The following is a 12,500-nucleotide window of genomic DNA, read 5'->3' as shown; positions in this document are numbered from 1 at the left end:
CTATACCTTGTGGTATTTCATCATGGCCGGTATGACAGACTTTAACAGTCTGTTAAAGTCTGTCAGACAGTGTTGGAACTCTTTTAAACAAAATTATATATATATATATATATATATATATATATATATATATATATATATATATATATAGATAGATAGATAGATAGATAGATAGATAGATAGATAGATAGATAGATAACCATATTTATAAATACACACATAGCACATATGGATACCAACAGATATCGATGTGTGTGTGTGTGTGTGTATTGAACATATATAGTTTTGTCGTGAAATGTAGCCTGAGAAATCTACCCAAGTTCTCTGCAGCACGGCGCGTGTATGGAATTGACGACCGTTTTATCTTGTCAAATAAGAAGGAACCCAGATCTGCTTATGACGTATTTGTCAGGTCACACAGCAAGACTTGTACATGTTTTTCAACAAGATATACTTCAATATACTAAAAACTTTAATGTTCATGCTGTGATAGAGACTTAGTCATCTCTGAACAGTTATGAAGCCTATACGAAAGTAAGTAAACCAATTGGGAAGATTTTCTCTCGAATCATGAGATATCTTAACTCGCTTGAACAAGACCTTGGTTTCATCCCGTTGTGGTGGCTGTTTTAACTTTGACCAGGCCCATGGTCAAAGACGCTCCAGCCGAAACCATTCCGCTTTTTTTTTCTTTCTCATGCATAGTATATCTAGGACTTCATTACCTAATTTATCCTTTCTATTTTAAAGCGGTCGAAGAACGCATAAGTCGTCTCCTGGTGGTTTTATTACGTTGTTGAATCAGCCGTCAGGAGATAGAACAACAAAGAGAAAAAAGGAAGACGAGAGTGATTGATGTTTCTGTAAGTAACGATGGCACTTCTTCCATACAGCGAAACACACAGATTGTACAACGACTGCCAACCTTTTCATATATTTGTACACGTGCAATCTGTACGCTCAATGCACATATGTAAAAACAAAAGCACTAACACACTCATTATATTTTATACACATTATAAGTGCGTGTATATACGCCTGTGTGCGTATGGGTGTATAGGTAGATACCCACATTCATACTTTCTTATATGCGTGTATCTATATATGTATAAATGTATGTGTCTATGCGTATACATATACATTTGTGTGTGAGAGTATATATATATATATATATATATATATATATATATATATATACGCAAGCACTTAAACCTTCATATACACAAACATACATAAATAAATAGATGAATACATGCACACTTAAATATTTACATGTGTGTACACACAGATGCCCATATACATACATACATACATACATACATACATACATACATACATACATACATACCAATGAAAACAGAAATTGGATGTTGGAAATACGAAACGAAGGAAAATGGTAGTAACAAAAACTCTCTAAAATAAATGAGAAAATGTTAAAATTGTTAAAATTTCTTTGGAATGAATACATAAAAAGAAACTTAGAAAAATACAGTAGAAGTGGATAATATAAATAAATGGAAGAAATCACTCAGTGACGTTAATGTGAGAGGGAATTCACTGAGCAGACGATAACGTTGTCGTATTGTTATAGGAGAAACCACTGAGCAGACGACAGATAAAATATGTCGTTACGTGTAAGATAGATTGTTAAACATAAACATATGATGCAGAGGAGAAGGAGGAAGAAAAAGGGGAAGAATAAAGAAGGAAATAAATAATGAAAGAAAGAAAGGAGGAAGGAAAGGTGGGAAGGAAGGAAAATGCTGAAATCATAGAAATTTACGTTTTAGGCTAAAATGGTTTGCAGTCGTGCAGCTTTGGTGCGATGCTATTTCAAGGATTATAGTTTTGTCTAGGCAGCCCCTCTAGTTTCTTTGGAGAGAGAAAGGGAGAGAGGTAGAGAATGGGAAAGAAAGAAGTGAGGATGTATAAAGCCAATGTTATTGGCTGAATATTTCAGGGAGTAGATTCATTAAAAATTTACTTAGATGCACAGAAAGACAGACAGACAGACAGACAGAGAAATGAGGGGGGAGAAATAGAAAAGAAAGAGGCACAGAAAGAGAAGTAGTGAAAGAGATAGAGAAATAGAAAAAGAGAGAGACAGGCTTAAATGGAAAGGAAGGAAATAGATATTGAACAGATAGTAAAACGTATTTTAAAAGAGAATGTAGAAACGTCTAGAATCTGGCAACTTGTATTTTCCTCTCTCACGAATGCAGACGAGAATTTTTGCATATGTTTGATGTTTTCAAAATCATTACTGAAAATGCTTTTTGCAGATGAACATATAAATAAATTCGGAGTGAAAAGGAACCGCAGTTAAACTGTAAAAAGAAGGCTAAGAATTATCATTAAACAAGAAATGAAATTATACACAATGCACATGTCCTTGCTCATTTTCTACATCTCATGACAAAACTAAAGTATTCTTCTCCTGCCTAAACTTCAACTTACATCGGAAGCACTAAATACCAATTTCAAATTTTGAAACTTCGTAGTTACTGATAGAAGTTCAAATCGATTTTGGCATCGAGCAAAACCAAACTATCTACCTGTTAACTTGACACGTGACTATTCAATTTTCTTAAACCTCCAGATCGTTTGCCATTTCTGTCCATGAGTTTGTTGTTCCATCTCCAGACCGTTCCTTCTCTGTTCTTATCTGTTCTGTTCGGTTTATAAATGAAGATATGTTTCCCGATTTAATCTAAGCTCAGCAAAAAGTCAAGATACGAACTCCCATATCCTCTTCAGCTGAAATACTGGTAATTGTTAACCTTTCGGCCAAAGCTTCTTCTCCTCTACAACAAGAACGGAGTAAACTTACAAAATGAGTCTTCACTTGATGTTATATCTGGTAAACATGTTATTTGTTTTAGCAGCTTTTACAAGCGAACTTCACGAGCCGAAGCCATGCCTTGTTAGTAAATGGAGCCAATGGGAACGTTATGATGAGATCTTCTTTGTTCGGAGAAGGGAGATCCGAAGAAGACCAGATGTAGGTGGAAAAGAATGTCCTTTCTTAATCCAAGCCAAGACAGTTTCAGGTCAGCAGAATTATTTCATTCTTACTCTGAGTTTCATTTTAAAATTTTGCCTTGCATTTTGATATTCTTTAAATTTCGCTTTTTGTTTCTGTCGCTTTCCTCGTCGTCGTCATCATGGCTATTGTTGCTAATAATCGTTTCTTTCGATAAGAAGTAAACATAGGCAGTCATTTATTGAGAAATGTAATGCTATGATGTTCATATTTTTAAGTAATTAAATCCTTGAAGTCTCTTTAAAACTTGTTAGATTAATGCGCTTGATACTCAGTTAGACAGGAAACTACGATCAGGAAGGAAATGCTAGGGTTCTGCAGCTTTGGAAAGGTATGATTTGATGATGTGTTTAGATGTGGATTTTGATGAATGACGTATCGTAGAGATTTCACACAGAGAAGAGAGAAACAGGTGAAGGTGATTGAGCGGAGGAATCATACAGCTTGATAGTTCAGAAGAGTTGTGGCTGTTGTAGAAGCAGTAAAGAATAGTGAGTTCTAGAATCAACGGTTGTAATGTGTTGTGAAAATGTGTCTTTGCTAATCAGCCGCAGAGTTTTATTTTGGGTATGGTGTGAATGTGTGTGTGTGGCGTAGTAGCAACAACAACATCAAAAATATGTGAGTAGCGATCCAAGACGGTCGCACTTGAGCTTCGTGTACGTCAGGAACTAAACAAAGATGGGGATTTTCTGGCACTGGAGAGGAAACAAAAGTTTTCACTATATTCTCTCTCTCTCTCTCTCTCTCTCTCTCTCTCTCTATATATATATATATATATATATATATATATATATATATATATATATATATATATATATATATATATATATATAGCTGGACCGCTGAAAACTACAAGTTTCCCCCCCCCTCTCTCTCTCTCTCTCTGTTTATGTTCTCTATTCCTTTCTGTCGAAGAGCGTAGGCTCGAAACGTAAAAAACATTTTCATTTTTCCCGAGCGTCAAACTAATACACTTGCTTGTTGTTCATACACCTGTCTTTTCCTTTTGTTTTTCTATAAATTTCAACTATGTATATATATATATATATATATATATATATATATATATATGTCAGGAATGATTAGAGATTGTGAGGCCTGACATTTGCAACGCGTAATCACATTAATATGCGTCAGTTATTTCACTTCAACAGTTTGGTATCGTCTAACACAAAAAAAAAAAAAAACACACATTATCTAGTGAATAATGTATCTAAGACATAATTTTCATAGTGTCGGAAAGGATTCTCTCCCTTGTATACTAGTGTTGCCTCCCTTTAGTAATTTTCAAATTTTCGCTTTGGAACGTTGCAGACAGTAAAGTACACATACATACATATTATTTCTTTTTGTTTCTTTCTCCCTTTCCCCACCCCGTCTCCCTCCCCCTTTCATTCTTATTCACTCTCTCTCTCTCTTTCTCTCTCTCTCTCGCGCGCGCGTTTCTCGCATTCCTCTCTTTTTCAATTTACCTTGATTTTCCCCCTCTCTTTACTCTCTCTACTTCCCCTTCCCACACTTCCCACATCCCTCCCTCCCTCTCCCACTAATTCTTACTCTCACTTTCACTCCCATTTCATTCCTCATTCTCTTTTCGCCTGTTTATCGCATTAATATCTCTCTGCAGATAATCTCAAGCCTCACACACACACACACACACACACACACACTCTCTCTCTCTTTCTCTCTCTCATTTCTCTCTCTCTCTCTTCCATCTCCCCTCTCTCACCCTCTCCCACCTCTCTCTCTCAGTCCCTACACATAACCTACTTTAAATATTCCCCTAATAAACATTTCTCCCTTCTTTTACTCATTCATTTAATCCCTTTGTCTTTCTTTCTTTCTTTCTTTCTTTCTTTCTTTCTTTCTTTCCCTCTCTCTTTCTCTCTCTCTCTCTCTCTCTCTCTCTTTCTCTCTCTCTCTCTCTCTTTCTGCAAATGTGTGCGTGTGTGTGTATATATATGTGTGTTTGTTTCTGTATGTGTGCGTTTGTGTGTGCGTGTGTTGGTATGAAGTGTACGTGTATGTATGAACGTATGTCTGTGGATATGTATCACAACACTCCGCCTCTCTTGCCGAGAGTCGTGGCAGGCCGTGCAGGTAGGCACTAAAGTCTACCTTGCGTTCCGACCCACCACTTGTCCCGAACAGTCGGGCAAAGTGCTGTTGAAAGGCTCCACACATCCTTTCGGGTTCGAGTAAATCGCGCCCCTGTTGATCGATCAGATACCGAATGGTGGCTTTGTTGCCATGTTGCGCCTCTACTCTATTTCGATCTATCGCTAAAGCTCTGCTGTACCTGACAGACTCTGCTCAAATTGCATTCTTTAGGGCAAGCCACCAGCGGTTGTTGACGATGGCTCCCGCCAGCGCCCTTCTAACTAACGTGGTAATCCGGTTTCTGTAAACCTGTCACGCCTGGAGCGACGCGTTCAGTTTCCAGTATCCGGGACCCTGCCTATGATCCATACCTAAGTCGAGCGTACAAGTCACGAATTTGTGATCTGTGTAACTGATTATGTGAGATTATGGACAACCTACACTATATCTATCCACTGTCCTACACAATATTCCATCTTGATATGATCTGGACGATCCGATGCGGTTTGTCCATGTCCACATTGGCACATTCGGGTACCTGTCAGACAGTTGGAAACGTCTGAGCAGGTCTTTGAGGCATTTGCATTCCTGTCTCTTCTTATCTCTACCTACGTAGTCTTGACGCGTATCCAAGGTAGCATTCCAGTCCCCTACTAAAAGTAAAGGTCGAGACGTTCCCAGGAAGACCTCTAGACGTCGAAAGAAATCCGGCCGACCTGATAAGGACGGTGCGTAAACTGGTCGGAAGAGATCCAGACTCTTCCGAAATAGCACCGCGGTACCACCACCGCCCATTCTCGGCAGACACGGAGAAAAATAAACAGATAGATAGATAGATAGATAGATAGATAGATAGATAGATAGATAGATAGATGGATGGATAGATAGATAGATAGATAGATAGATAGATAGATAGATAGATAGATAGATAGATAAGTAGGCAGGTAGGTAGGTAGGTAGGTAGATAGATAGATAGAGAGAGAGACAGACAGACGGACAGACAGTAGGATGGACAGTCCGACAGACAGACAATACACCAATTGTGTGCTCCCGAATAACGCATATATCAGTAATCCCATGGTAAATATTATTGACAGAAAACAATGTTCAGTCGACAAGCAAAATGTCACCGAATTCTTTCGTCCGAAATAAAGAAAAGAAATTTAAAAAACAACTTTCTTCTGATTTAACCTTTCTTCTGATTTAACCTTTCTCCTCACCTCGCTCTCACCCCCTCTCTCGCCACCCTTTCTACCGTACACACATACACACACACACGCACAATATCTTTTATACTTTACTTGTTTCAGCCATTAGACTGCGGCCATGCTGGGGCACCGCATTCAAGAATTTTAGTCGAATGAATCGATCCCAGGACTTATTTATTTAAAGCCTGGTACTTATTCTATCGATCTATCGTGCAGAACTACTAAGTTACGGAGACATAAACAAACCAATACCGGTTGTCGATCGGAGGTGGGTGAACAAACACAAATACAAAAACACACACACTAAGATATATACCTACAAACATATATACATTTATACATATATACATATATACATATATACATATGAGTGGATTTGGTAACTGGAAGCTGAAAGAAACCTGTCGTACATAAGATATTTGAGGACAGATTTATGTTTATAAAAAACAGATAATAGCTTTATTTATATTTTAAAAAATGCTGTGAGGATAAAAATAAATCTTCTTTTCTATAATGTTATTCAATAAAGCCACCTTCAGCTTCAACAACTGCTTCTATATGAGATCTAAATCATCTACATGCTCGAATCAAGTGGTCCCGGTTCATTTTGGACATTACTCTGATTATGGCAGCTTTCAAAATGTGTATGTATGTATGTATGTATGTTTGTAGGTGAGTAAGACACCCATCGGTCACTAATACTAGCTACCATCAGCTCTATCAGTGGTACTCTGAACCATCTATAAGAGGTACTCTGTGCCATCTTTCAATAGTACCACACACCATTTCATATACCATTCGTCATCAGTGCTGTTGTGTCCTCAGTAACTTTCTACCACTCTAGGGTCACCTGTGCTATAACACTAGGTACCACATCGTCCAGTGGTGCTGTCCTCTACCGTATGCCATATCTCTCACCAATGCTATGCACCACTGCGCCCCATCTGTGCCAGAACTATTTACCATCGCTTCATCGCCACCACCACCATCATCATAATCGTCATTAGATTCTTCTGCTTCACCATTTTAATCATTTTTCTTCATATTCTTCTTCCTTATCTTCAACTTCTTTTCCGCTATCTGAACCACCACCACCTCCACCACCATCATTATCATCTTCGTCGTTGTCGTCATCATCAGCGCCATCAGCATCATCATCATCAGCAACAACAACGACAACAGCAGCAGCAGCAATTACTTTTACTTCGTCATCATCTTATTTATCTCCTTAATCTCTCTGATCTTCATCATCATCATCATCACCACCGCCGTGGCCGCCACCACCACCGCCACCACAACCACCACCAACCATCACCACCACCACCATCATCACCATCATCATCATTCATTATTTTCTTCATACTACTACTACTACTACTAATGCAATAGTTATTACTGTTGTGATTGTAAATATTATTGCAGCAGCAGCAGCAGTAGTAGTAGTAGTAGTAGTAGTAGTAGTAGTAGTAGTAGTAGTAGTAGTAGTAGTAGTAGTAGTTGCTGTTGTTGTTGGTATTGTTGCTATCATGATTATTATTATTATTATTATTATTATTCTAAAAGCGGCGAAGCTGGCAGAATCGTTTAGCACGCCGGGTGAATTGTTAAGTGGTATTTCGTTTGTCACCTACGCTTTGAGTTCAAATTCCGCTGAGGTCGATTTTGCCTTTAATTCCTTTCGGGATCGATAAATTAAGTACCAGTTAAGTACTAGGGTCGATGTAATCGGCTTAACCCCCTCCCCCACAAAAAAAATTTCAGGCCTTGAGCCTCTAGTAGAAAGAATTACGATTATCATTCTAAGCACAACGTCCAACATATTTTATATATTTTGTACATATTTCGCAACTAATATGGCGAATTCGTTGTTTCTGTATGTCCAAGAATATCCCAGAATGTTCATCGGTCAATATTTGGGTTACCGGCAAGCGGTGGCTCTGGTGCTTGCCGTACCCCGTAAATCAAACTCTTTAATATCTCTTACCAAACAATTTCACAGAATTATGAATATTTTCTATTGAAACAACGCCTCTCGTGACGCCAGTTTTTTAATGGAAACATTGTACGCCATTAATAATACTTGCTTCATAAAAATTAACAGCAGAACTTTTCTCTGTTAACAATGTCTCTCGTCAAAATAACAGCAGTCAAGAGGAAAATTAAATGACAATGCTTGACCTCACAAAGAAATAAATTTAGAGTCGGTTACATAACCAGTTTGTAATCCTGTGCCAGTTCTGATGAGTTTTATTGGTGAAAAACCATCAACCATCGAAGTAGGACACCATTATGATACTCTAGTTTTTTATTCTTTATTTCATTCTTTTACTTGTTTCAGTCATTTGACTGCGGCCATGCTGGAACACCGCCTTTCACCACAAAACTTTGTCTTTCATTCTATTGAGGTTGATAAAATAAGTACCAGTTGATTGCCGGGGTCGATTTAATCGACTGTCGCCCTTTTCCGAAACTGCTGGCTTTCTGCCAAATTTTGAAACCAGTATCAGGAACTGATTAACACAGATCGTTCATTTCTTGGGTGGGATGTGAGCTCCTTTGAAGGGTTTCATTGCTGTTCCTGACGTATTTGTAATATCTATATACATGAGCCCCTGTTGGGAGAGAACCCACGTACTTTTGTTTTGCACACTGTTGTAATTCTCTTATCTAATCAGTTGTACTGGATATTCAATTCGGGGTGTTTTCAGAGAAAAATACACGAACATAAAACATGCACGCACACACACACACACACACACACACACACACACACACACACACACACACACACACATACATACACGCAGAGAGAGAGGGGGGAGAGAGTGGGGGGGGGGGGAGAGAGAAGTGACTCGTAAAATATTATTTCTTCGTCAGATATTTGAGTAGTTGTGACATTCGTGCCTTTCCCACGTGAATTAGTCTCGATGATGCAGCTTCCGGTGAAATCCGTCACTGCTGCTGCTGCCACTGTTGCAACTACAATGCTGGAATTGAGCCTAAATTATTTCTGAGTTTCGAAAGAATTTAATGTGTTCCACGACGACATCAGGCGAGAGACGAGATAGCCATCTTTTGTTGTCGGAAGAAAGTCCAAAGAAAATAAAAGAGAAAGTTTAAAGACAACAATTTTTTTTTTTACTGATTGCCCACCGCGATTTGATGAGAACATACAACAACATCTCTCGCTCTCTCTCTCTCTCCCTTCCATCACCCCTCTCTCCCTTCCATCACCCCCCTCTCTATTTTGGCAGTAGGCAATAATGTAAAAATGCTGATTTATCAGTTTTACTCCCACTTGCACACATTCCAACAACAGCAAACACGAAATAAAGGTTTGTTTGCTGTGTTTGTGTTTGTAGTAATTATTACTCTGCATGCAGTGGCGACGGCGGTGATAGCGGTGACGCAGGTGGGGGAATGTCGGACTGAATACTTTGCCGTGTTCACTTACATCACTTTTATAAATACCGAGTTCAAATCCTCCCGGAAGAAGTCAATTTTGACTTTTACCTTTCCGTATATCGTTTGAATTAGGTCCTTGTGAGGTGCTGAGGTCGATTAAGTACTTGCGAAGTACTGGATTTAATTAAGGACGATTGAAATACTGGGGGTCGATTAAGTCGACGATATCTCCCGACAAAATTATTGACCTTGTAACATTTTAAAAATGTTTTTATTAGATAAAAGCGGAACGGAAGTACTCGTGACCTTTAACATGGCCTCCATAAAATGGTGGAGTGGAGGGTAATAATCTTCAGACCGGAGACCTGGTCTTAATGTTTGCAGCGGAGTGTAGTACACCCAGGGACCAGGTGTTGTTGTTAAGCACAGCAACGTATTAATCAATATGGAATAAAAATAAGGTGGCAGGTCAGCTTATTCGATGTATTGTAATGATATACAAAAATTGTAATAGTCTAAGAAAGTTTCAAAACTTCTGGGATGCATCTCGTATTGTGTGTGTGTGTGTGTGTGTGTGTGCGCGTCTCTCTCTCTCTCTCTCTCTCTCTCTCTCTCTCTCTCTCTCTCTCATTCTTCTACTTCCTCCCTTTGTTTCTCCCTCTGCCACTATCTCTCTTCACCTTACACCGGCATGGTAACATGCTTCCGGTCAATAATCCTTTTCTTCCTTGGCTGTCGCCGAGCTAACACGCGAACCATTTCGTCCCAAACTTTCAAGTTCGTGCCTCTCAGCGTTCATACACAAACAATTTTTCTCGTCTGGCCGTAAAGCCTTTTCTGTTTGTTTTCCTGTCTTGTTTTTTGTCCGCCACGACATTCCTCCATGGCAAGATTTAATTTGTGTATACAAATTTAATTTGCGGTCCATGGGAAGAGCTGTTTTAACGATGCGTCCTGCCTAGCTCTTCGAAACGCCGGTGTTAAAACGGAGGTAGCTGATGAAGTAGAATGTTCTCTATGTGGCTTGTGTGTTTTCTCGTTCCTGTTTTGTTTGCAATGTCCTGTACCCAGATATGCACCTATACATACAGGTGGATGTCGGTATGCACATACCTGTACGTATATATGCATATACTCATTTACTATTTGTTTATATATATATATATATATATATATATATATATATATATATATATATATATAGTTTATTAACTGAAGGTTATTTCACAATACAGCTCGGAATACTAACTTAATACTGTAATCTTCAAATAATAATATACATACACATAATTTATTAATAAGCGTGTGTGTGTGTGTGTGTGTGTGTGTGTGTGTGTGTGTGTGTGTATGTGTTGAGAATAATTATAGAAAATCGAGGTCGTAGACGAAGTCAATTCAGTCTGAAAGCTGTAGAAATGAATGTATGGCAATGTTGTTGTTGTTGTTGTTGTTGTTGTTGTCAGGTTGTGAGGCGGGGGGATTAATAAACCGCTTAATCTGGAATTTAATAATTTCAAGAATAGCCAGCAGGAAAGTCGTTATAAGTAAGGCGTCTCATTATTGTAATTACTTTCTTATGACTTGGCACAACAGCATTCGAGATTTGGAGGAAATTGAAAGGATTGACTAGACACAAACACAAATTGTTGTTGGTTTTATTATTTCTTGTATTTTTATGTTAAAAATAATAACAATTGGTATTTAGTCAAACTTAGTCAAACGTCGGACAAAGCATCTCGCTGTATCTAGTTACAATTTCATACGTCTTGAGTTCAGACACCGCCGAGGTCGACTTTACCGTTTTGCAGATACGACAAAAAAAAAAAAAAAAAAAACAAGAAAGAAGATAACAATATAATATGATTGTTCGAACGCTTCCCCCCTGAACTAAGCATCCAGTCAACTAAATGTCTTTGTTTATTATTATTAGTATCATTATTGTTATTATTATTATTATTATTATTATTATTATTATTATTATTATTATTATTATTATTATTATTATTATTATTATTATTATTTTGGTGTCTCTGAGTCATAAAGAAATACAATTCTGATTTGAGTTGTTAATGTAAATATTTAAACATTGCGAGACATGTTCAATGCTCTTTTTCCGATGGTGTTTGTGTATGTGTGTGTATATATATATATATGTGTTAGTATGCGTGTGTGTGTGTGTGTGTGTGTATGCGTATATATGTATATACGTATATGTATAACTATGTATACATGTATATATAAAAGTAAATATCTATATATATATGTATATATATCTATGTATATGTATGTATATGTATATATATATGTCCATATATATATGTGTATACATCTATCTATCTATATATGTATGTACATGTAAATGTGTGTGTGTGTGCGTGTGTGTACACATGTATATATATATATATATATATATATTTGATTCGCAACCACATGGTTCCGGTTTCAGTCCCACTACATGGCATCTTGGAAGTGTCTTCTACTATAGTCTTGGGTCGACCAAAGCCTTGTGAGTGGATTTGGTAGACGAAAACTGAAAGAAGCCCGTCGTGTGTGTGTATGTGTGTATATATATATATATATATATATATATGTATGTATACATATGTGTGTGTGTGTGTGTGTGTGTGTGTGTGTGTGTGTGTGTGTGTGTGTGTGCTTTTGTATCTGTGTTTGTCCCCGAAACAAAATTGCATGCTTCTGGTGACAACGCATCTGTCCATTCAGCGCGGTCTGTGCAGCAG

The 12,500-nt window shown here is 37.8% G+C and overlaps 1 protein-coding gene across 1 annotated transcript in view; it reads left to right on the top strand.

The window, feature by feature from the left end:
- The first annotated feature begins 1,801 nt into the window (after positions 1-1,801).
- The window catches only part of LOC106878303 (uncharacterized), a 35,794-nt gene continuing 25,095 nt past the window's right edge, over positions 1,802-12,500 (top strand). The window contains exon 1 of the mRNA XM_052975994.2: positions 1,802-3,050. Coding sequence (XP_052831954.1) covers positions 2,834-3,050 — 217 coding nt within the window. The 5' untranslated portion in view covers positions 1,802-2,833. The remainder of the gene's footprint in view (positions 3,051-12,500) is intronic.

Source organism: Octopus bimaculoides, chromosome 23 (genome assembly GCF_046866305.1).
Source record: "Octopus bimaculoides isolate indiv1 chromosome 23, ASM4686630v1, whole genome shotgun sequence".
Classification (NCBI taxonomy): domain Eukaryota; kingdom Metazoa; phylum Mollusca; class Cephalopoda; order Octopoda; family Octopodidae; genus Octopus; species Octopus bimaculoides.
This window is presented reverse-complemented; position numbering and strand designations above follow the sequence as displayed.